The 27,108-nt window shown below is 39.7% G+C and overlaps 1 protein-coding gene across 1 annotated transcript in view; it reads right to left on the bottom strand.

The window, feature by feature from the left end:
* SCARB2 (scavenger receptor class B member 2) overlaps nt 1-27,108 on the bottom strand; it is a 74,686-nt gene that overhangs the window by 19,521 nt on the left and 28,057 nt on the right. The window contains exons 3-6 of the mRNA XM_065913971.1: nt 14,895-15,042; nt 13,437-13,625; nt 7,104-7,195; nt 939-1,058 (exon numbers count right to left, since the gene is read on the bottom strand). Coding sequence (XP_065770043.1) covers nt 939-1,058; nt 7,104-7,195; nt 13,437-13,625; nt 14,895-15,042 — 549 coding nt within the window. The remainder of the gene's footprint in view (nt 1-938; nt 1,059-7,103; nt 7,196-13,436; nt 13,626-14,894; nt 15,043-27,108) is intronic.

Raw genomic sequence — 27,108 nt, 5'->3', positions numbered from 1 at the left:
ATCTCCTATTCAATAGACATGAACTTGGGCAAACTCTCGGAGATGGTGAGGGACAGAGAAGGCTGGCATGCTGCAGTCCATGGGGTCATGGACACGCCTTGGTGACTAAACAACAATAAATGAAAGCCAGAAGAATAGCCATTCTTAAGAATGTAGACTCCACAGAGTCAAAGGTAACTAGCTGACCTCCAATTGAGGAGAAGTCTCATAAAAAGTCTTGCAGGAGTGCGTGGGAGAGGAAAGGGAGGCTGTGTGATCAGCTACTCATCTGAGCAGTGTGACGGTGAAAGGCGGAGCAGGAGAGGTAATGATGGGGAGATGGGAGTCAGGGTGTGGAATAGGATGCCTTCCTCCCACGGAGGAGACTTCATCATGATGTCTGGAGAGAAACAGCAGACGGGAGGGAGGGATAGATGCGGGCAAGTGTGAGCGGATATGCTCAATGGGAAGCTTAGCGCTCAGCAAAGACCTATGAACTCTGAAGTGTGGACCACGGTATGATTTCTTTATCTTCTCTGCAGCAACTGGAAGACCAGAGCAAATTTCACACCTGATAGAGGATATCATAATAATGAAGAGCTAACATTATTTACTGTGTGGCAGGCCCTGGGCTAAGTATTTTATTAAAGTAACTCATTTATCCTCAAAATAACTCCCAAGGTAGGCAACTATTTCTGTCCTTTCTTTACAAATGAGGACAGTGAGGCACAGAGTGGTTAAGTAACGTTCCCAAGGTCACACAGCTGTACGTGGTGGAGCTGGTATTCAAACCAACACAGCTAGTCTGTGAACGGCTACACTTTCTCTTGTTTCTCAATATGCCGTTATTGCTGGTCACTCATTAAGCATACATATCCTCATCAAATAAGTGTAATTATATACATCCCTCATATTTTTGGCGGCCTTGTAGTCAAAGAACTCACATTTCAAATTCTTACCTGCAAAAATCAGATGGGAAGACATAAAGGATTTCATCTTTGGTGATTAATGGGTGAAAAGAGTCTCCATCTGTTCCATTGATCATATTGCACTCATCTGCTGTCCACCAGTCAAGCGACCTGTCACAGGGAAACAAAAAAGAGTCCAGATGGTCACATTGGATTTTAGGCTATTTTTTTTTCCATTTATTTTTATTAGTTGGAGGCTAATCACTTTACAATATTGTAGTGGTTTTTGCCATACATTAACATGAATCAGCCATGGATTTACATGTATTCCCCATCCCGATCCCCCCTCCCACCTCCCTCTCTACCCAATCCCTCTGGGTCTTCCCAGTGCACCAGGCCGAAGCACTTGTCTCATGCATCCAACCACGGCTGGTGATCTGTTTCACCCTTGATAATATACATGTTTCAATGCTGTTCTCTCGAAACATCCCACCCTCGCCTTCTCCCACAGAGTCCAAAAGTCTGTTCTATGCATCTGTGTCTCTTTTTCTGTTTTGCATATAGGGTTATCGAAGCCATCTTTCTAAATTCCATATATATGCGTTAGTATACTGTATTGGTCTTTATCTTTCTGACTTACTTCACTCTGTATAATGGGCTCCAGTTTCATCCATCTCATTAGAACTGATTCAAATGAATTCTTTTTAATGGCTGAATAATATTCCATTGTGTATATGTACCACAGCTTCCTTATCCATTCGTCTGCTGATGGGCATCTAGGTTGCTTCCATGTCCTGGCTATTATAAACAGTGCTGCGATGAACATTGGGGTGCACGTGTTTCTTTCAGATCTGGTTTCCTCGGTGTGTATGCCCAGGAGTGGGATTGCTGGGTCATATGGCAGTTCTATTTCCAGTTTTTTAAGAAATCTCCACACTGTTCTCCATAGCACTGTACTAGTTTGCATTCCCACCAACAGTGTAGGAGGGTTCCCTTTTCTTCACACCCTCTCCAGCATTTATTGCTTGTAGACTTTTGGATAGCAGCCATCCTGACTGGTGTGTAATGGTACCTCACTGTGGTTTTGATTTGCATTTCTCTGATGATGAGTGATGTTGAGCATCTTTTCATGTGTTTGTTAGCCATCTATATGTCTTCTTTGGAGAAATGTCTGTTTAGTTCTTTGGCCCATTTTCTGATTGGGTCATTTATTTTTCTGGAATTGAGCTGCAGGAGTTGCTTGTATGTTTTTGAGATTAATCTATTTTAAAGATGCATTTATCTATCTATGTATTTTTGGCTTTGTCGGGTCTTAACCATGGTGCAAGGACCCTTTGTTGCGGCATGTGGGGTCTCTAGTTGTGGTGCATAGGTATAGTAGCTCCGTGGCATGTGGGGTCTTAGTTCCCAGACCAGGGATCGAACACACAGCCCCTGTATTGGAAGGAGGATTCCTAACCACTGGGCCACCAGCAAAGTCCCTAGGCTTTTTTTTTAAAATGGTCTGGACTTTTCAAGACCTAACTGGGAGCTGGCTACCCACAGAACCTTGTTCACACGTAGACACCAGGGTGATATTGGTTGGGAATTGGATCAAGAGGGGGAAAGGCAGGGCCCTGATTTCCAAATATCAATTCTGACAGAGACAACAGTCAAACATCCTTCTTCCCTTCCTTCAAAACAGAGGATCTCCTGTAAAGGTTTAGAAATATCCACGTGCTTTAAGCAGTGATCCAATTTGCCATTGACAAAAGCCGTGCTCACAGCCAGCCCACAGTCAGCTGAACTCTGGACAGACATGTTCAGGAAGATAATATTCACAACAGATCATTAACTATCTCCCCTCCATACAGTTCTCTGATCCAAAATTAATAGAAGACTTCTCCTGGGTCACAAGAAAGCTTAATTTTGAATCGATTTTATACTCACTAAGAGCACAGTTGAGATAGCAGGTTTGTAACAATTAATTCCTTGAATAATGGTATAAAATGCAAAAGATAGGAAGGAATGGGCAAAAAACAGGAATTCTTCCAACTACTGGTCAAGGTGAAATTCTAAATTCATGTATTAAGGGTCTCTTCCAAGTAAAATCACAGAGCAATGGTTGATAAACCATAAATGGGAACATTTAAAAGGTCTATACTCTACTCAAGCACAAGCATCTTTTTTGACAATGAAAGGTGATAAATGCCAAGTAGTGAGAAGACTAAAGCTGCTGGCCTACTGGGATGCGGGTATGGAAGCCAAGAGAAAGATCTGCAAGTCTAGATTCTGAGGTTGGTGAGGATTAAAGGTGGTCCATCAAGGGCTTGAAATCAGGATCTAGGGCAGGGATTTTTTCTGCTCAGCAAGAGAGGCTGAAGAAAGCAAAGCTAAGTCGCAGGGAGGTAGAAAGCTCTAGACACGTTATAACCAGAACCTGGGCCAAGATGCCTGCTGATTTTTTGGCCAGATCTGTGATGTTGTTCAGTCTCTAAGTTGTGTCCACCTGTTTGCAATCCATGGACTGCAGCACACCAGGCTTCTCTGTCCTTCACTCTCTCCCAGAGTTTGCTCAAACTCATGTCCACTAGAGTCGGTGATGGTATCTAACTTTCTCATGCTCTGCATAATTGTGAGGTGGAGGTCCACCATGTATACTGGTTTGGGGGGTTACCGGGTGGACTACTGCATACCTGCTATCTAGGGAGACATGAGAGGAAAGATGGATAGTTGGATGGATGAGAGGATGGATAGATGACAGACTTACCAATGAAAATAATTCTGCAAGTTAACATTTTTTTAATGAAAGCAACTTATGCTAAGAGATAGGCATCAAAATCAACAATAATACGGTGAATTCACTTTTGAAGAAATTAAAGTAATTGAACAATCTGGCTAATAAATAGGCTGTTTAGTATCCTCAAAGAAACAAATGAAAGAACAGCATCCTTCAAAAGGAATAGTAAACTACTAACAAATAAAAAGGAAAAATAAAATAAGAGTAGAGAGACCCAAAGAATAAAAAGTAGAAATCCTCAGAATAGAAACAGTTTCTGAAAGAAAATCTCTCTATTGGGATAAACTCGTAGACTGTACGTAGTTGGAAAGAACAGACTAAACGAAACATTACTTCAAAGAATTTACACAGATATAATCTTAGGAAGATTAAAAATGAAAGGATCAAGATACAGAGACTATATCAAGAGGCTTCAATAAATATTTAGTGGGAGTTTGGGGGAGGGTAGTGAGAATAGAGTGAATAACAGAGAAGCAATAATTTAAGAGATAATTGTTGAAAGTTTTCCAAATTTTAAGAAAGATAGAAGGCCTTAGATTTAAAGTATGTGCCAAGGGCTGAACAGAATAAATAAAATAAATTCAAATTTGGATTATGTTGTAGGAAAACTGCAAAAAAGTTGAGGAAAAAGATAATCAAAAGTAAATGGAGTAGTATCTTCATAATTTTGAACTGGCAAACTAGAATTCTATACCAAACTAAAATCATTAAAAACTTAATGTGAAATAAAGATATTTTTAAATATGCAAAGTCTAAGAAAGTTTACCACCCACAGATCCTTACGGAAACAACTACTAATAGAGGGTTTCCCAACCTAGTATAGTCAAGCTTCGGTTTTTCCAATAGTCACGTATGGATGTGAGAGTTGAACCATAAAGAAGGCAGAATGCAGAATTATTGATGCTTTTGAATTGTGGTGGAGAAGACTCTTGAGAGTGCCAAGGAGATCAAACCAGTCAATCCTAAAAGGAAATCTACCCTGAATATTCGTTGGAAGGAATGATGCTGAAGTTGAAGCTCCAGCACTTTGGCCAACTGATGTGAAGAGCCAACTCACCAGAAAAGACCCTGATGCTGGGAAAGACTGAAGGCAGGAGAAGGGGACAACAGAGGATGAGATGGTTGGATGGCGTCAATGACTCAATGGACATGAACTTGAGTAAACTCTGGGAAATGATGAAGGACAGGGAAACCTGGGGTGCCGCAGTCCATGGGGTTGCAAAAAGTCGGACACAACTTAGCAAGTCAACAACAACAAACAACCCAGTAACATTTTGAGCCTGGTGTATGGATGTGAGAGCTGGATTATAGAGAAAGCTGAGCGCCGAAGAATTGACGCTTTTGAACTGTGGTGCTGGAAAAGACTCTTAAGAATCCTTTGGACTGCAGGGAGATCCAACCAGTCCATCCTAAAGGAGATCAGTCCTGGGTGTTCATTGGAAGGACTGATGTTGAAGCTGAAACTCCAGTACTTTGGCCACCTGATGCAAAGAGCTGACTCATTTGACAAGACCCTGATGCTGGGAAAGATTGAGGGCAGGAGGAGAAGGGGATGACAGAGGATGAGATGGTTGGATGGCATCACTGACTCAATGGACATGAATTTGGGTAGACTCCGGGAGCTGGTGATGGACAGGGAAGCCTGGCATGCTGCAGTCATGGAGTTGCAAAGAGTCGGACATGACTGAGTGACTGAACTGAACTGAACTGACGGAATTCTCTGTAGGGGACTGTCTTGTACACTGCAGGGTGTTGAGCAGCATCCAAGGTCTCTACCCAGTAGATGCCAGTAGCGACCTCCAGTTGTGATGATATGTGTCCAGACATCACCCAGTGTCCTCTGGGGAGCAAAGTTGCCGCTGTTTGAGAACCACTGTACTAAAGATCTTCAGCGATAAGAAAACTAAACCCAAAGGGAAGATGTGAGAAGAAAAGTACTAATAAATTAATAAAATACATTGCTATTTTAATTTACCATAAAAATAATGAACTTTTAAGTTATATTTGGCTTTCTAAAAAGGTGAAACAAGTTGCAGAGAAGAATAACACAGAAGCTGTGTTAAGAAATGCGTAAAGGTATTGTTTCATTGGAAGAAGAAAGATAATAGCTAACTTTAGATTTTGTTAGAAAAAAAAACTATTAAGTATAATCTAAGGGTAGAATAGACATAACAAGCTAAGGGTGAAAAAGAATGTTGAAATAAGTGTAAATATATGAAATAATATATCATTATATGGTAATTGTATCAGTAGTTACAACACATATATAAAAGGATTAAACTCTCCAATTAAAAAACTGAAAAGAAAACAACAGATTGGCTTTAAAACAAAATCCAGCTATATTATGTTTACAAATAAATTTCTCTCTCAGCCCAGTATCCAGTCATCTAGTTATGCCTCCAAAGGCAACACTGTTGCCAGTTTCTTATATTCTTTCAAGGTTCTTGTATCCTTGGGAATGAGTGTATGTATGTGTATGTAAATATATGTGTATGTACCAGGATATATGTATTATAACAAATTAAAAATTTAAAGACAGTTTTTGCGTTATAGAAAATTGTAAAGATAATATTCCACACCAGTTTTCTTGCCTATATTTCTGGGAAGCTTTAAAGTAAATTTAATGTTGAAGAAGAAAATTCCTCTTACCACAGTCCCTGAATAATTAGCCTCCTTTTTCTTGAAGATTTCTAATTTCTATGACCTAAAAAAATTATTTTACTTCATGTGTGACTTAATTGCAAGCTGCCTCAGTTCCTTTTTGGAGAAATTTGATTTTGGAGGTACTTTGTTTATAAATTATAAATGTGAAATAATTTTTAAATTCTATAGCACTGAACTGAAATGTATTTCATCGTAAAAGAAGATACACAAACAATGCACAATCCCTAAATTAAATTTTAAAAAATAATCTCTTTCCTTCCCCCCAAACAGGCAGCAATTTGAAAAACATCTGCCCAGCAGCCACACATCACTCAATGTGGGTTCAATCCCTGGGTCAGGAAGATCCCTTGGAGGAGGAAATGGCAACCCACTCCAGTATTAGAGCCTGGGAAATCCCATGGACAGAGGACAGTCCATGGGGCTGCAAAAGAGTTGGACATGACTGAGCGACTAAACAACAAGAGTAACAAGTGGAAGAGTGAAACTTTTCACTGGCTTGTGATTTGTGCTTTAACCGCGAGAGACCTACAGATTATTAGCATTTAATCTGTGGAGTACCTTACCCCAATCCTGATTTACAAAATAATAATTTTACATGTTTAGACTATATTATTTATATTATAGGATATTTTACATAATTATAGATTTTTAATTGATAGATTTTTTTATCCAAAAATGATTGTGCCAATTTTTAAAAAAAATAAAGCAGAAGTGGACATTCAATTCAAATGAAAATTGAAAAAATAATTATACTGATAAGCCATTAGACTTACGTTTTTCCATTCCATTCCACAATCTTGGTAAAGTTAAGGTAATTGTCTTCTCCAGTTAGAAAAACATAGTCTCCATCATTAGTCCCATTTTTCTGAAAATAAGTAAATATGGCTATTTAAGATAACTGTGAAGGTTCATTTTATGTGTTAACTTGGCTAGGCTATGGTGCCTAGTTGTTTGGCCAAACAATACTCTAGATGTTGCTATATACTGTAGATGTGATCAGTTCAGGTTTAGTAAAGGAGATTACTGTTGATAATGTACGTAGGTTCATTTAATCAGCTGAAAGCTTTAAAAGCAAAATCTGAGGTTTCCCAGAGGAAAAAGAATTCTCTCCTCAAGACTACAGCATAGAAATCCTGCCTGAGTTTCCAGCCTGCTAACCTGTCCCACAGATTTCAGACTTCCCACTTGGCAGCCCCCACAATCATATCAGCCAATTCCTTAATCCTGGGTTTGCCAGAAGTTCATCTGGGTTTTTCCATAACATCCTAGGGGAAAAGCAAAATGAACTTTCTGGCCAACCCAACGTAAATCCCTCAATAAATACACAAATCTCTACTGATTCTGTTTTTCTAGAGAACCCTAAATGATACAGTAGCTAGTACATTTAATCTTTATGAAACTGCCCCAGTGGAACCTACATGCCTCATGAGACTGAACCAGAACTAGGGAATAGAGTGACTATTTGTTAAATCCCATATTGGCTCTATTATTACTTTATGGTTTTAAAAAGTTATGAGCCCAATTAAATAATGGACTGAGGATTTGAAGAGACATTTCTCCAAAGAAATTATCCAAATAACCAATAAAAACAAGAAAAGATGCTCAATATCATCAGTTATTAGAAAAATGCAAATCAAAACCACAATGAGATACAACTTCATACCCATGAGGATGGCAATTTTTTAAAAAGGGAAAAGACCAAGTGTTGGTGAAGATGTGGAGAAACTAGAGCCTTTCCACACTGATGGTGTGAATGTAAAATGTGGCAGCTGCTATGGAAAACAGTTTGTCAGCTGGTCAAAAAGTTATACATAATGCTGCCATAAAACTCCAAAATTCCACTTCTATAATATCCCCAAGAGAATTCTACTCCAAAATTTATATCTAATGGTCATACAAAAACCTGTACACAAATATTCATAGCGGCATTATTCTTAATTACCATAAGTATAAATAAATCAAATATACATCAACTGAAGAATGGATAAACAAAGTGTGGTATATCCATACAACAGAATATTACTCGGCCACGAAAAAGAATGAGGTGCTGACATATGCTACAACATGGGTGTGAAATCATTTATATGATTTCACATAAATTCCATTCCATTTATATGTATGTCCACAATAGGCATATCTACAGAGAGAGAGAGTATATTCAAGTTACCAGGAACTGGTGGGAATGAGGAATGGAAGAGACTGCTAACAGTCTGTGGGTTTTGGGGTAGGTGATAAAAAATGTTCTGGAATTACACAGTGGAGGCAGTTGCACAACTGTGTGAATATAATAAAAGCTACTGAATTGTACACTTTTCAGTGCTGAACTTTATGTTAAGTGAATTATATCTCAATTAAAAAATATAAAAGCATAAATCCAGGGCCAGGACCTGACTATACTTGAATAGAAGAAAGTGGTATTAATATAACTCCATTCTTCAACCAAAATTTTCTTGAGTTGAATATTCTTCCCAAGTTACACTTCTTAATGGCACAGATACTCTGTACATTCTTACAAGCTCTTCACCTAGGATGGAGTTTTGGTTTCTGGGAAATACCATGGGTTACTCTGAAACATTTAAATTTTTAACCAGTTAGCTTAGACCACATTTGAGTTAAGTGGAGGACCTCAAGAAGCAACATACACTTTTTTTTTTCAGTATTTTGGTCTGTTTCTTTTCAGTCTTTTTTCTACAGAAAATTTGTTTATAGAACTTATACATATATATATATATATGTAATATACATATATGTAGCATAGGCTGTACACAATTTTTATACATATATACAATTTCTTTAGTTATGCATATAACATATTTCCTGTATTATTAAAAGTTCTTCCTAGGTACAACTTAATGACTTCATATTAGGTGGAAATAATTTAACCATTTTCTTACTACTGAATATCTAGTTTAAAAATTTTTGCTACTATGAATAATGTATGCATATCTTTATGACTAAAAACTTTTCTGTGCTTTTATTTTCTAAATAGACCAACTAAAAGTGATAAGAGGACATTAACATTTTTAAAGCTTTTGAAACATATTACCAAGTTGCTCAAGATCACTCAGTGGAAACAGTAAGATACATCAATCTACATTCCTCAGATGCCTTTTGTTAAACTTTGCGTATTGGGTCAACAAAAAAAGGGTTCCTTATTTCTTTTTGCATTTCTGTATTCAGTGAGGTTGAATTCTTTTTCCATTCAATCAATTGCCTTAAAGAACATTCATACCCTTTATGAATTCTCTTTTCAATTTTTTTTGTGGTCTACTTGGGTTTTTCTTGTCACAATATTATTTCATCAACTATGTCAGTATGTCAACACTAGCCACATACACAATAGTCACATTGTGTTCCACATATGAAGTTTTATATGACTTTAAGATACGAGAAGGGACCTCTCTTTGAGGGCAACAATGTGAACATACAATAACTTAGAAGCATATTCACACAAAAGAATGCTGAACTACCAAACTTTAAAAAGACTTATGTGTTACTTCTTGCAGTCCCCCAACTAACTTGAATGTAGGTGAAGCTATGTGGGTAAGCATTTAAATATTTCAGAGTCACTCAAAGAGTCCTCCCCAACTGTTAGTGGCCCAAGAGTCAGACACAGAATATCAATGCTTCCTTGTTACTCACTAGAACTTTTGTTATTGGAGGAAAAATAGGAATAAATAGGTTTTGTGTAATTGCAGTAGGGATGTGGGTTGGATACAAGGAACATATTACTGCAGGAAGTTGAGAAATGTTCTGAGACTAAGACATCATTCATACTGTTAGCATAATACATGCATAATGCCTCCATGCAATAGGACTGGCTGACCTCTCGAAGATACTTCCCAACCACCATCATTTTATATAACACATCCAAGAATCCACACTCTCTGGGAGGTGCTTGACCTCTTTTATGCCAAGGAAAACAGAGGTACCTTAAAATCAACAGGTACGGATATCCTGACTGGCTTTGCAGTATGCAACTAAGAGTCACTCAGCCAGGTATTTTGCTCTCAGGAGCTCTGTGCCAACACACTGCCTGTATCATCTCGTCCTACTTACTCTCACTTTCTGACCCACCATTTAAAGATGAAACAACCAAATCATTCGATTGTTTCATCGTTAAAGTCTTTGAAGGAAAAAAATGTTCGATGGCCTTAACTGAGGTTTTCTTCTTTAGTCACAAGGGGCAGGGGAGCAGGTGGAAGGGTCTAGGGGATCAGAGGGTAATGTGGTAGATACCCCTGGGATGAAGGAAAGACTGGAGGCCAGGCTCAGACAGGTGCAGAGCAGAAGGTGCCAGTAAAGTGCACAAGCCCGCGGTCTGTCCCAGTCTTGAATGAATGGCAGCCCAAGGGTGGACCTCTGTACTGCCGGAGATAGAGTCAGTATTTGGCTAGAGCAGATAAAAAACTGAACAAAAAACACCTTTGCCTTTTTAAAAACAACGGTAGAGAGAGTTTATTTGGCTCCGAAATGGAAACATATACCAGTCGTTCATATTGTTAGTAATTCAAGGTCTTCTTTTCCGAGTGAGTCACAGAAAAGAAAAAACGGGTTCCTGAAATGTGTGTTGCAATCTATAGTTTGCAAAGCACTTTTGTGGACTCTCATTTTGGCTATTTCAAACAAGCTTTGAAGTGCGGATACCTTTAGTCTCAAGTTACAAATGATGAAACCGAGGCTCAGAAAAGTCCCTTGGTTATTAAACTAAACAGTTAGGACGTGGATCCAGACCCTCTGAGTCAATGTCTCATGCTCTTTTCCTGAATGTGGGAAATCCATGCCGGGTACTAATCCAACTGAGCAATGCAAAAAACTAGGGTTTTTTCACTAATGGGGTTTTGTAGGGTTACAGTGGGGGCAGAGAAAGAAAAAAAAATAAAGTAAATCAATACATTCTTCCTGTGGGAAAGCAAAAGTACCAATTTCTCAAATCAGCCTGTAAATGTGAGTTACATTTTTAACAGGTATTTAAGGGTATTAGTTATAAGTCGGAGGCATGCATGCATGCTAAGTTGCCTCAGTCATGTCCGCCTCTTTGTGACCTCATGGACTGTAGCCCACCAGGCTCCTCTGTCTACAGGATTCTTCAGGCAAGAATACTGGAGTAGGTTGCCATGCCCTCCTCCAGGGGATCTTCCTGACCCAGGGATCAAACCACATCTCTTATGTCTCCTGCGTTGGCAAGTGGGTTCTTTACCACTAGCGACACCTGGGAAGCCCCGTTAAGTCTGCTGCTGCTTCTGCTGTTGCTAAGTCGCTTCAGTCGTGTCTGACTCTGTGTGACCCATAGACAGCAGCCTACCAGGCTCCCCTGTCCCTGGGATTTTCCAGGCAAGAACACTGGAGTGGGTTGCCATTTCCTTCTCCAATGCATGAAAATGAAAAGTAAAAGTCAGTCACTCAGTCTGATGAGGTCGGTGTAAAAACAAAAAGCAAGCTATACAACGAAAATTATCAGAGAAATACTGAAGTATGAGGAACAGAATCTACTTGGCAGATGGTTGGTAGCCTTTGTATCTCTCTGTAGGGAGTTTCCCTGAAATTATTTCTAGACAGGAGATTAGTCACAATTTAACAAGAAATCAGTGCTTCCTCTGTCAGATGGAACTTCGCAGGGAACATTGATTGAGTCTGCTTGCCCAGAGTGAAGGATTTAGGGTTGGTGGGACCGTAGTCCTAGGACCCTCCTTCTTGTGAAGGTAATATCTAAAAGTTGTTTACCATTTTGTTTGAATAGTTTTTAAGTGTTATATATTCCTGATGGTACAGGGGCTATGTTACCACCATTTACCAACTGAAATGCTAAGGGATTACAGGGTGAGGTGATATTCTTAAGTAGTTAGAGCCAGAGAATAACCACAAATTTAAAGATGGGCAAATTAACCACAATTACATACCCTGCCCTGAACCTACCCTCTCTTCCTGAGTTTGTCATTTACCAACCTTTCAACTATCCATTTTACTTAAGTTTTTCTGGGTGGGGGGGACAGGGGGGTACAGACTTTAATTGCTTTTAGGTGGCACTAGCAGTAAAGAACCCACTTGCCAATGCAGATGTGAGACATGTGGGTTCGATCCCTGGGTGGGGAAGATCCCCTAGAGAAGAGAACGGCAACCCACTCCAGTATTCTTGCCTGTAGAATTAATTCCATGGACAAAGGAGCCTGGAGGGCTACAGTCCATGGGGTTGCCATGAGCTGGACAGGAATGAGCAACTAACACTTTCACTTTTAGTTTATTTCAAGCTCAGGCAGTTAATAACATATACTTCAAGTAATAATTACTTGAATGCTGGTATTTTTGGTTTGCTCAGTTGTGTCCGTCTCTTTGTGACCCCGTGGATTACACAGTCCATGGGATTCTCCAGGCTAGAATACTGGAGTGGGTAGTCTTTCCCTTCTCCAGGGGATCTTCCCAACTCAGGGACTGAACCCACTGCAGGCAGATTCTTTACCAACTGAGCCACCAAGGAAACCCAAGAATACCAAAGTGGGGAGCCTATCCCTTCTCCAGTGGATCTTCCCGACCCAGGAATCGAACTAGGATCTCCTGCCTTGGAGGTGGATTCTTTACCAGCTGAGCTACCAGGGGAGCCCATTTTTTTGGTTGCAAATCAAAGTAAATAAAATCTGCAAAGAAATGATGCAAAATTCCACTTACAAGCTAAATAAATCATAGGTGAGGGGCACATGGAGCTTCAAATTATCCAACATCTTTCACAAGTGAGATGTCTGAAAATATAAGTACTTCCCATCCCTAATGTACTATCACATCCCTATTTAGTTTCTCGTTTGCCTTTGTCAGGCTGATCCATGGGTTTAGTCCCTAAGCCATCAAAACAAGACTTGACACTGATCACTCATATTTATGACACTTTGAAAGATTAATGGCACAGCCCCACTTCATACATTTTTCACACTCATTCAAAGTCAGTGATGGTAGCATGTTGAAATTGTGGGAGAAGTTTTTCTTCCCCTACTAAAGCACTTTCTTATTTTTCACATACTCTACAAGGGATTCACCCAAAGTGAAGATATAATCTGGCTTGGAATGCCCTCCTCTTCAGCTGAACACACAGTTTCTGAAAAGAAAAATCGACTTACCCCATAAAACAGGCCAAAATAAGGAGAGATGTCGTGTTTGAAAGCACTGATGAGAGATAAGATTTCATCTTTGTAACCCCAGAGCAGTTCATCCACTGTGTGGGTCACAAAGAGCTTCTGCCGATAGGCCTTCAGCAGGGCCTCGATGAGATCCCGGAGTATGGGCAGCTGGGTCCATTCCATGGCGGTCTGAGGAGCACAGGCAAATTCAGACAGCTGTGTCTGCATCCCACCCACCTTCTGCCCCTTCAGCAAAGGGGGCTGCAGACCTAAATATAAGTGTTGAGATCAAACAGCTGAAAAAGCAGCCAGTGAGCGCCTCTCTGGCTGAATGTGAAGAATAAATCTCTTCTTTCTCAGCAGTACATTTTGTAAACGTGATCCTCACTTGCAACTCAGGAACCACAGAAAGGGAACAACTCTTGCAATGCATTGGCATCTTTGCCACAAGGTGGCACCATCTTCCTCCTGATCAGGGCTAGAGGCTGGGGGTGCCCCCATAAACTGCCCTATTAGGCAGCTGGGCTAGGCTTGATCTGGGGTCTAATACTTTCCAGGTCCTGGGTCCACCATAATTGTCCAGGCGCATATGTAGTGGTCACCTAGGAGGTAGGATGGGAGCCTCCGAGGGAATGAGTAGAAGTTTCTTGGGTCTCGTATATTTTTATTAGCTATAATTGCCATTAAAAACAGAGCCCAAAAATTTATACTAGGTTGTCTTCAACAGCCCAGTCTCTGCTATTTAAAAGGAGGTGGGGGAAAGTCAAAACATATTTTGAGGATTTAAAAAAATCCATCATAGGAAGCTAAATATGTACACACTACTATATTTAAAATGGATAACCAACAAGGACCTATTGTGTGGAACTCTATTCAGGGTTACACTGTACCAGCCTGGATGGGAGGGGAGTTTGGAGGAGAATGGATACATGTCTGTGCATGGCTGAGTCCCTTCACTGTTCACCTGGAGCTATCACAACACTATTAACCTGCTGTACCTCAATACAAAATAAGAAGTTAAAAAAAAAGTAGCAAGCAAATTCTATTGCTAGAGTTTCTGAACCAAAACAAGAGGGAAAATAAACACTTTAAATATGATCAGCTACCCTCCAAAATCCTAGAAACACGCTTATTTGTACAAGTCTCATCCTGAACACACAGGAAGAAACTGAAAAAAAAAATCTTAAAATTTGCACTTTGTTACCATTTGAAGAGACCACATTTGAAAGACCTCAGAGTCTAAAATGAACTTTAAAGAACGTAAGGGGAAATATATATACACACACACACACACATATATATATATTAAAAACATTAAAATATATACATATTTTTAAAAATATATATATATACACCCACATATATAACTTAATAGTTCCTAAAGGTAAAATTGTAATGGACTTAGCTTTTTCCTTTCTTCTAAAATCCACAATAATGAGATTTAAAATGCCTACTTACCAACGCAGGAATATTTAATGTTCTAAGTAAGTCAATTTTTGGGTCTCCAACAGATTTGTCTCGTTCAAAAACATAGGCCTTGTTGCTCACAGCAGATATTGTTGTTCCATTATCTCCAAATTGAATATCGTCCTTGTTTCTGAGTTCCCTAAAAGAAAGAAAAGGATCTTGTTTGAAAATAAGCAACATTTTGTTAAGTAATACACTTTTCATTTCTTTCATCATCAAAGTTATTTCCACACATTCTCAGTATACTGGGAGAAACTGCAGATACTGGAGATTCCAGCTATAATGTGGGAAGGAAATAAGACCCCAGAGAGAGTAAAAAACCTGTTGCTTTCCTTCTTTTCCCCATAATTTGGAAAAGCAATCTGGGGTTACTTTGACTAGGCAATCAAAGCCAATAACTCTCTCCGAGATTATAGTTTGGTTCCAAAACATTTTCAGATTTTTCAGCTCATAGATTCAGTTTCCATTTCAATATGTCTACCAGTGTCTTTTTATTTCTAAGGTGAATTCAACTGAAAATTAATTTAACAAAATGAATGCCCAAGGCTTAGTCAATTAGAGGAGTTCACTCCTGGTTTTGATATCCAGTTCAGCCTTGTTCAGGAGAGTGCCCCCAAATGAGGTACTGGCAAAGTTAGTAGGAAGTGCCTATTGCCAGGCCTGAGATGAGGGTGAGGGAAATGATGCACCTGTCTTGGGTACAAAATGTAAGAGGGGCCCAAACACTCCGTAATTAAAATAAATAATATTTTAATGCAATTTAAAAAATCAAAATTAATGCCAAAAATTCATGATGAACAAAATATCAGAATTTTACATAAAAACAGGACCGATGTTTTGTTCATTAAATGCCTCATGCCAGTCGTGAACCTGCCTGGTCCACAGAAGATGGTCATTAAATGCCCATGTTTTTCCTTCTCTCCCATGGCTGCGTACTATTCTTCCTGTTCCATCTAGGGCTGTGCTGTCTTACCTGGTCGGCCTGTGTCTGCTGAACCTTTGAACTGGGGCTAATTGGAACTGAAATGTGTTGTAAGGGTGACATACACATCAGATTTCAAAAACAGTACCAAAAAAAAAAAAAAAAAGAATGCAAAATATCTCAGTGTTTTAATATCAATTACATGTTGAAGAGATACTATTTTATTGTTTATTTTTAAATTGAAGTATAGTTGCTGTGCAATGTAAGTTACAGGTTTACAATATAGTGATTCACAATTTTAAAAATTAATTTATAGTGATTATAAAGTATTGGCTACATTCCCTGTGTTGTACAATATAAGCTTGTAGCTTATTTTATACCTAATAGTGTGTACCTGTTACTAACCTACCCTTAAGACTGGCCCTTGCTCCCGCCCCACTGGTAACCACTAGTTTGTTCTCTATATATGTGAGTCTACCTCTTCTTTGTTATATTCACTACTTTGCTGTATTTCTCAGATTCCACATAGAAGTGATATCATACAGTAATTTACCTTGCTCTGACTTATTTCACTTGGCATAATGCCCGTTAAGTACATCTAAGTTATTGCAAATGACAAAATTTTGTTCTTTTTTTTTTTTACAGCTGAATAGTACTCAATTGTATATGTATATGTTTGTGTGTGCGTATACATACCACATTTTTATCCATTCAGAAATGATACTATTTCAGAATGAGTAAAATAAACATATACTATTAAAATTAATTGCATGTTTCTTTTTACTTTTTTGAATGTGGCTACTAGAAAAATGCTACTAGGAAATGCTACTAGAAAAAATGCTACTAGAAAAATGCTACTACTAATGTGGCTACTAGAAAAATCTGAAATGCATATGTGATTCACATTATATTTCCATTGAACAGAGCTAATTTAGAGTTTATAATTCTGACACAGGCATTGGGCAACGGGGTTTCTCACCACCTCCTCCAGAGGCTTTTCCTGACCACAGTCACAAGTTGGGTTTCTCATCTCTATACCACGCCTCTGGCACTCAGTCATAAACTGCTTAATGACCTCATTTAGAATGTAAATAAATAATCTTAACATCTCAGGTAGATTGTAAGTTTCTGCCGCCCCCCCCCCCGCCTTGGAAAAGGGTATCTGGATAATTTTAATGCTGTAATATAAATCTGAAAACTGTTTTGAAGGCCCTCAAATATAATCATTTCATCACTTAATATAGTCATTGATCAAAAACAGCTCTGTGGGGTTTCTCTGGTGGCTCAGTTGGTAAAGAATCCGCCTGCCAGTGCAGGAGATGCAGGCTTGATCCCTGATCGGTAAGGAAGATCCAGAAGTTGCTCCCTGCCTTGGAGCAACTAAGCCCATGCACCACAGCTAGTGAACCTGTGCTCTAGTGGCTAGGAGTCGCAACTACTGAAGCCTCGCAGGCCTACAGCCTGTTCTTAAAAACAAGAGAAGCCACGGCAATGAGAAGCCAGCGAACAACTAGAGAGCAGCTCCCGCTAACTGCAACCAGAGAAAAGCCCTCGTAGCAACGAAGACCCAGCACAACCAAAATAAATAAATAAAATTAAAAAACAAAAATCCAGCTCTGTGATGACCTAGAGGGGTGGGATGGGGGCTGGAAGAGAGGTTCAAAGGGCAGGGATCTATGTATATATACAGCTGACTCACATAGTCATACCGCAGAAATGAACCCAACATTGTAAAGCAATTAGACCACAATTTAAAAAAAGAGGGGGGTGGGAAGGAAAAGAAACCAGTATGCCTCTTAAACCTGTTCTAGATTATAAAATAAAGAGATAAGCAAACAAGAAACAAATGCTTACCTACATGTGCATGAAAGTAGATGAGTCGCTGTTCTTCTCTAGTACTAAACAGCAAGTTATGCACAGTAATATAAATATCTGAGACTGCACAGCTCTTCCAAAGGTTTGACCACACTATGCTTTTTGATTTCACAGAGGACTCTTGAGAGTCCCTTGGACAGCAAGGAGATCAAACCAGTCAACCCCAAAGGAAATCAACCATGAATGTTCATTGCAAGGGCTGATGCTGAAGCTGAAGCTCCAATACTTTGGCCACCTGATAGGAAGAGCCAACTCACTGGAAAAAACCCTGATGCTGGGAAAGATTGAAGGCAGGAGGAGAACGAGACGACAGAGGATGAGACGGTTGGATGGGATCATCGACTCAATGGACATGAGTTTGAGCAAATAGTGAAATAGTGAAGGACAGGGAAATAGTGAAGGACAGGGGAGCCTGGCGGGCTGCAGTCTGTGGGGCTGCAAAGCGTTGGACTCGACCTTGAGCGACTGAACAATAACAAAACTACCTGCATGTGGTCCCTGCTACTTAAAAGCTCATAATAAATCCTACTGATGTCAAAGGTCCAGGACAGCCCAGGCTCAGAATAGTTTACTATTTGCTAATCACAATGATGGTCCTAGTCACTCAGAGAAGGTTGAGTTACGCCCCATGAGTTATTTTAATATGGCAGGAAAATAAATGATTGATTTGAGATTACTTCATTTAAAATCATTTTTAAAGAGGTTTTTACTTTTTAAAACAAACAAAAAAAATTTTTTTTTTAACTCCTGAAGGTTCAGGCAAAAACCTCACCTCACAGAAAGCAAACAATAATGCCTGAGATCAGGAAATCAAAAGGAATCATTTTAATCAGTTGAAAAACTAACATCTCTGCGGTATCTAATTTCTCAGAGGTGTTGGATAAACTAGATACATTCAATATCACCACATAATCCTATCTCCCTTGACGTTTCTGTCCTCCATTCACCCAAGGCTCTCTGTTGAAGATTCCTGTTAAGAAGTGGCTGAACACACTGGGTAAAGTGCGGGTTGAGATCTGGCTGCCAGGCTTTGCATTTAATCCTGGCTTCATCTGTTACTAGCTTCATGCCTTGGTTTCCTCATCTATCAAGTGGAAATAATAGCATCCCTTCCTTGTAAGGCAGGCTTCCCTGATGTCTCAGACGGTAAAGAATCCGCCTGCAATGCAGGAGACCCGGATTTGATCCCTGGGTCAGGAAGATCCTCTGGAGAAGGGAATGACGACCCACTCCAGTATCCCTGCCCGGAGAATTCCATGGACAGAGGAGCCGGCGCGGGGTGGCGGGAGGGGGCACAGTCCATGGCGTCGCTAAGCGTTGGACATGACTGAGCGACTAACACTCTCACTTTCCTTGCAGGGCTGCCGTGAGAATTAAATCCACAGAAGCCTGTCATCCAGTCAGAACACTACTGAGTACATACTAAGTGCTTTAGGAAGCATTAGCTTCTAGTATCGAATGGCAGGGGGGCTTGTGCTAAGTTCTCCAGATGCAGAGATGTTAAGACCTGGGTCCTGTCCTCAGGATCCAAGGCCGAGCGGAGCAGGCTGCTGTTGACAGGGCTACCTCAGAGGTAGGAAGAGCTGTGACGCTGACCCCAAGGGGTCAGGCCAGAGCAGGGTCGGCGACTGGAAACGGCGCCCCGAGGGAACGCGGAGCAAGAGCGCACGCAAGGAGTCAGCTCCCCCAGGTGGGGGGTGAAGGGGCTCCCGAACAGAGAAGCAGAGCGAGAACGAGGCAGGCGGCGCCCCACAACCGCACAGGATGCGTTTCTTAAGTGGAGCGCGAGAAAACTGCGGTGGGGCGGAAGGTTACACGCGGCGGAGGCGGTTTAGAAAGAGCAGCCGGCCGCGTGGGGCGGGGCTGGGAAGGGTCGAGGGGCGGGGCTGAGAAGGGTCGAGGGGCGGGCCCCCAGTGCAGGGCGGAGCGGGGAGGTGGGCCGAGTCGGGGTCGGGGCCGCGCGCGTCGGCCGGGTTAAAGACTGGAAACCAGGGCCCAGAGCAGGACAAAGAGAAAACGCACCGGATCCAGGGTGGGGGTAGCCCATGTTTGTTAGGTGTACGAGAAACAGCTTTACTCTTGAAGATGGAAATGGTTCCCCCATCCTCCAAGTGCTACCCTGACTTGGCTGGCTCATCAGGACTGTACGTGCATTTAAAGCCCACCTGGTCACTTCCTTTTTGTACAGGATAAACAGGCAGATATTTTTCTTCCTTTTGATTTTTTAAAAAATCTGATTTAGCTAAAGCTATTTCTATTTCTGTTTTGAGAAAAAAAAATCAGAAAAGAGCCAGTGGTGTTTATAAAAAAGAGATAAGCATTCCCTTAAAATAACGGAAACAATAACCATGGCATTTAAATTTTTTCTATCATCTCTTTGGCATTTACATAGTTTGGCTTAGAGTTGAGGTAAAAACCAAAGGAGTAACAGAACAGCATTTGAAACTTTAAATAGAATTCCTACCTTGGCTAAATTGCGAGGAAACAAATCCATAAGAAATTAAATGGCCCAGGGGGGCGGGGCGAATACAAGAAAATAGACTTAAACCTTTGAAGGAAGTATGACTTTTCAAGCTTATAAATGATAGAAATGTTCATTAAAGAAGAGATTTGGTTACATGTACATTTTTAAAAGGCAAACAATAGAGAAACAGTTGCCACAATTATAACAAAGGATTAATATCATTATTATATAAAAAGTTTATAAGTCCCATGAACACACCCAGTTTCCCAGATAGGAAAACTGGGAAAGGACAAGAGCTAACAAAGTGGAAACACAACTGGTTGGCAAACATGAGGAGAACATTCAATCCACGTGGTAATCAAAGGATGGAACAAGAACTGACCAACATGTCTTAAGAAGTGAGTGGGGAAGTGTAGTAATATATTCCTTCCATCTCTTGAGTATTATCACAAAAATGTATTTGTATAAACAAGACAAAGACATACATGGGAAAATACCTATCACCTGATATTAAGTGAGTAGAATATAGACGTATGTATATGAACATACTTCCCAGGTGGTGCAGTGGTAAAGAATCTGCCTGGCAATGCAGGTAAATGCGGGCAACTTAGGTTTGATCCCTGGGTTAGGAAGATTCCCTGGAATAGGAAATGGCAACCACTCCAGTATTCTTGCCTCGGATATTCCATGGTCAGAGAAGCCTGATGGGCTACAGTCCATGAGGTCACAAAGAATCGGACACAGCTGAGTGACTGAGCATGCACACACGCACATGAACATAAATAAGTATATACAGTATAACCATGTAAAAGTGAAACCCATTCATGGAAAAATGAGGATATATCCATTAGCACTGGTTATCTTTGAGACAGTGAAACCATGGAGGGTAGCAGTAGTTTTTTAATTTACTGTGCTTTCAACTTTATCTTTGCTACTTATATATATTATTTTTATAATATAAAATATAGTTTACACTTTTAAAGGTAATGCTGTATATGATGCCTGGAGAATCCCAGGGATGGGGGAGCCTGGTGGGCTGCCGTCTATGGGGTCACACAGAGTCAGACATGACTGAAGCGACTTAGCAGCAGCAGCAGCTGTATATGATATTGTACATGTTGATTACTATATAATCCAGTATAATTATATATATATATATAATCCAGTAAAATCAGTGAATTAAAAAAAAACACTTATGAAATGCTTATCCCTCACATCTTTTTCCTTATTATCAAAGCAGTAATATGACCTTATAAAAGAAATTAACAATCCAAACAGCAAAACTCAGAAAGTAAAAAAGGAGATACTTATTGGGATATTGTAAATCTAGCAACTACATCTTAGAAACATGAACATGACTTGAGAGGGCCTTTGGACAAATTAATTTTTTAAATGCTTGAAATGTCAAAGAGTAGGCAAAATACAAACAGAAACTTGACAAAATGAAAAACCTCAAAAAGGATGCAAAAGTCACTGAAGACACAAATTTAGGCAACGAGGTCACTAAGCAATAGGATCACGAGGCAAATTAAGTTTGTGTCAACAGACCTGTCCCAGGACTGCTCAATCCACAGCTTAATAAAAATGTAAAAAAACACGTACATCCCTTAAACCAGACTGACTGTTTTTTTTTATCTACCAATGGAACTTCCACCATATTTTCCCACAAACATTCTGGACTCATGCCTACATGACAGCGTTGGGAAATATAACACCATAAAACTGTGTCTGATCAGTCAAGCCCAGCACCGCCCACTGTGGTCTCCCCCACTGCACAGACTCCCACCCCCAGACCAGTCCACAGTGACCAGTGGGGGACCACAAGGCCCCCCCCTTCTCTGCAGACACACAGCTGACTCAGTCAGGAAGGAACCTGTGAGGCTATCAACTGGCTGGGGGTGGGGGGCGGAGGGGTAGGTTTGGGCAGAGCTTTTGGAAAGTTATCTTTCCTGTGTAGGGAAACAATGGCAAATTCACAAGGGACAGAGATCAGATCCACTAACTGATAACAAAAACCCATCAGAGGGGCTGAAGGCGCATCCTTTGCACTCTCACTGAGGGCCTCGGTTGTGTCTTAGGGCTTCCCAGGTGGTGCTAGTGGTAAAGAACCTGCAGGAGACATGAGAGATTCGGGTTCAATCCCTCGGTGGGGAAGATTCCCTGGAGGAGAACCCACGGCAGCCCCTCCAGTATTCTTGCCTGGAGAATCCCGCGGGCAGAGAGCCTGGAGGGCTACAGTCCATGGCGTCACAAAGACTGAAGCCGCTGAGCACCGCCATGTCTTACTCGTTATCCCTATTAAGACATTACTTATCAGTGCCAGGCAATGGTCCTTTAAATTGAAGAAACTTCTAAATTGGTAAATTTTTAGGGAGCCCGTATTATAAACAGCTGTTTTCTTGGTGCCCATGAAAAGAGCAAATTAAAAGGCAGATACAAAAAAATGTAACTTAAGAATTCCCGTATTTTAAAACAAAACTATTTGAAAAGCCTTATTTGTGGTCATGGCTTTCCCTTGATGGGTCTTTAGGGTACGAATAAAAATATTAGGTTAATTAACATTGACCAGGTTAATTATCAAGGGAATAGGAAATGCTGAGAAAGTCAAAAGACTGCTTCCCAATAAGGTGGAAATTTTATAGGGACTCATCCCAACCGGATAGAAATCATCCCAACAGGATAGAAATCTTCAGATGGTGATTTTAAAATGGGATAAAAAAAATGGACATTGATGAGATTAAAACAAAGGCTTTAGGGAATTCCCTGGTGGTCTAAGGATTAGGTGGTTAGGATTCTGGGCTTTCACTGCCAATGTCCTGGATTCAATCTCTGATCAGGGAAGTAAGATCTCACAAACCGCACGGCACAGCCAAACAAAAACAAAAAACAAAGGCTCTGAACCAACACTACCTGAAGTTAAATGCGCCAAAGAGGCCCCTATTGGCCCCCCAACATTAAAGGGGCCCCAAACAAGTCTGATTTATTTACCCCAGTTAAAAAAAATTTTTTTAAATGTTGGAAGAAAATTATACCAAGATACCTGGACTAGCAGTTGTTTGGGGTAACATCTGGAACAGTTAATCAAGTTGGAGCTTCCCAGGTGATGAAGTGGTAAAGAATCTGCCTGCCAACGCAGGAGCCGCGGAAGACTCAGGTCTGATCCCTGGATTGGGAAGATTCCCTGGAGGAGGAAATGGCAACCCACTCCAGTATCCTTGCCTGGAGAATCCCGTGGACAGAGGAGCCTGGTGGGCTACAGCCCGTGGGGCCAAAAGATTTGGACATGACTGGGCAAGCATGCACAAGCAAGCATGCACAAGCAAGGGTATCCCTTGGCTAAAGTTAAATGTGTAAGAATTGCTAAAAATGAGATAAAGTTTTCTTTTTTAAAAGTTGGCCTATTTGAATGGGCTTTATGTGAGACAGTTACATCTCTTTTGCCTGATTATATTGTGAGATAAACATTATGTCTCACTAGGGAAAGCTTTCCCTGCCTGGCATTATATCACAGAGCATATATATCTGCCCCTAAGGTAATACTTGCTGAGCGCCGAAAATTGATGCTTTTGAACTGTGGTGCTGGAGAAGACTCTTGAGAGTCCCTTGGGCTGCAAGGAGATCCAACCAGTCCATCCTAAAGGAGATCAGTCCTGGGTGTTCACTGGAAGGACTGATGCTGAAGCTGAAACTCCAGTACTTTGGCCACCTCATGCGAAGAGTTGCCTCACTGGAAAAGCCCCTGATGCTGGGGGGGATTGGGGGCAGGAGGAGAAGGGGACAACAGAGGATGAGATGGCTGGATGGCATCACCGCTCGATGGGCATGAGTTTGAGTAAACTCCAGGAGTTGGTGATGGACAGGGAGGCCTGGCGTGCTGTGATTCATGGGGTTGCAAAGAGTCGGACACGACTGAGCGACTGAACTGAACTGAACTAATACTAGTTAAACATATTAAAGGAAACCAATAGAGTTTACCTGAGTCCACACAATATGAAACAAAAACTGGGGCTAATATCCAGGGGTTAATAAAGGAATAGTGGAGATTTCCCCTTTCTTCCCCCAATGGAAAAGTGCTCTGGGTTTGACTTGTGCCCTCAGAAAGAGGACCTTTGTGGAATGCCTTGTGCAAACATTTTGTAGGCATGATAAAATGAACCCTAGAGTTCTAGAACACAGAACTCCTGATTTCCAGTAGTTGGAAATCTTCCCACTGATTAAACAAAGAAGCAAATTAAGGAAAATGTAGTTGGATGAATGAATCATTTGATACCATTTAAGCAGTAGAACAGTTCTCTGGGGAACTGAAAGCAACTCTCCCTGTAAAAAGCCATCTAAGCAAATAAATTTAACTTATTCCAACTGTTCTTTATAAACTTGTATTGTAATACCTGATTTATGACTAAGTTATAAAAAGAAGTTATGAGATCTCTGATTATGTCTGTTACATGTCTGTGTGTACATTATGGATATGTCTCTACCTCCAGACAGTATCATCAATATTAATTTATAAAGGAGCTCTGGTTAATTGATTTAAAAGTAAGCACTTAGAAATTAAGTATTTCTAACTGTATTAGAAATAACCCAAAAGAATTTCAGGTTCATGTGACCTGGGAAATATTCAACATTAATACTTGGTTTAAAGTTTAAGTTTGTTGGTTTAATTAATACAGACATGACTTACTTTTATTGCACCTAGTCAAATATGTTCATATTATTTCTCTTATAAAACTTATCAGCAAGAAAAATAGCTTGGAATCATGGCTAATTTGGTCTGATGTCTCCTAAAGTTTTCATGGGTAAAATAAATATGATTGTTAAGAACAAATTAATTCAATAGATGCAAATGGGACAACAGCCTTTAGTGAACTCTTTAAGAATTATTATGTTTTACAGTATATCTACTTAAATAAGTTTCTCCAGATTTTTGGTAACCTGAAACTTTTAGTTTTGCTAAATTAAGTTAAAAGATGGAAATGTACTAAATATCTAGATCATTCCCAAATAAAGTAAGATATTAAAACATTACTTACTAAAACTAGGTTTCCTTTTACAGAGAAATTAAAGATATTAGAAAGTGAAAGTTGCTCAGTCGTGTCCGACTCTTTGCAACCAGTCTGTGGAATTCTCCAGGCCAGAATATTGGAGTGGGTAGCCTTTCCCTTCTCCAGGGGATCTTCTCAACCCAGGGGTCGAACCCAAGTCTCCCGCATTGTGGGCGGATGCTTTCCCAGCTAAGCCACCAGGGAATCCCATATAGATATTGAGGACCGTTAATAAAAATGTTCTGTGCCACACTGAAAATTTTTCCATAAAAAGGGCACGTTTTTAAAAAGTATAAGTGGTATTTTATGTTTGTCAATCTACAGAATGCTAATGCAAAAGTTCATAATTGCTTACTTCTTAGTTTTCACTAGAAATAAGGTTTTAACATTTTTTAGTGAGGTGTACTTGATTTTATAATACTGTGTTAGTTTTAGGTGTATGGCAAAGTGAGTTAGATAGATATACATGTATATATGTAGATATGTGTGGATATAAATATCCTTTTTCAGATTCTTATCCTTTATAAGTTATTACAAGATACTGAATATAATTTCCTATGCTATACAGTAAGTTCTTATTGTTTATCTATTTTAAATACAGTAGTGTGTATCTGTTAATCTCATACTCCTAATTTATTCCTCCCTACCCCCTTTCCCCTTTGGTAATCATAGTTTGTTTTCTATGTCTGTGAGTTTCTGTTTCATAAATAAGATAATTTGTATTTTTTAAAAATAGTACATGTATGTGGTATCATATAATATTTGACTTTGACTTACTTCAGTTAGTACGATAATCTCTAGGTTCATCTGTGTTGCTGCAAATGGTAATATTTCATTCCTTTTTATTGATGAGTAGTATTCTACTACACACACACACATCATCATCTTTATCCATTCATCTGCCAATGGATGTTTAGGTTGCTTCCGTGACTTAACTATTGTATATAGTGCTGCTATGAACACTGGGGTACATGTATGTTTTTGAATTAGATTTTTCATCTTTTTTGGATACATGCCCAGGATTTGGGGATTGCTGGTTCATACAGTAGTTCTATTTTTAGCTTTTAAGGAACTTCCTTATGATTCTCCCTAGTTGCTATACCATTCTCACCAACAGTGAAAGTAGGTACCCTCTTCTCCACACCCTCTCCAGCATTTATTATTTACAGATTTTTTGATGATGGACACCCTGACCTCACTGTAGTTTTGATGTGCATTTCTCTAATAATAGCAATGCTGAGCATCTTTTCATGTGCCTGTTGGCCATCTGTATATATTCTTGGAGAAAGAAATTAAGGTTTTAAAGGTTAAGAATTCTAATTAATATATGTAATTAAAACTACACAAATTAATAAGGAAAACATCTTTGTATGAAAGAGAAAAAAATATAAGGAATAGAAACGCATTTTGTTAAGGGAAAAGAAGGTATTTTGTCCTGGAGAAAGAGAAAGAAAAGGAAAGCATAGGACAAAACCTGAATACAAAAAGAAAAGTTTTAAAAAGCATTCTGGGAAAGAAACCCTGAAAAGAAGGAGTTTCATACATGGTCGAGACTGGCTAAGATGAAAATAAAATTTAACTGAGGAAACAAATTTCAACATTAAAAGTAAGTGAGGAAAAAAAAAGTAAGTTAGTACAAAATTAGAATTTGTTTTCTTCTCTGTGTTAAGAGAACAAAGTTTTCTTGGACTATTGATTTGCTTTTGATAACAATTTTTAAAAGTTTCTCTACCTTTTAAGTGATGTGTGTAACAGTCTGTATTTGTTCTTTGTAATCTGTCATTTTGGTTAAGTAAATAAGAGTTGTTTCACAGTGACCTATTTGACCAAGTGTTGTAAACTTTCGATATCTTTGACAAACTTCCCCAAGTCAATTCTAAATGAAATTCTTTTGACCTGTAG

This window comes from Muntiacus reevesi, chromosome 22 (genome assembly GCF_963930625.1).
Source record: "Muntiacus reevesi chromosome 22, mMunRee1.1, whole genome shotgun sequence".
NCBI classification, from domain to species: Eukaryota; Metazoa; Chordata; class Mammalia; order Artiodactyla; family Cervidae; genus Muntiacus; species Muntiacus reevesi.
The sequence above is the reverse complement of the archived record's forward strand: the minus strand, read 5'-3'. Positions and strand labels throughout refer to the sequence as shown.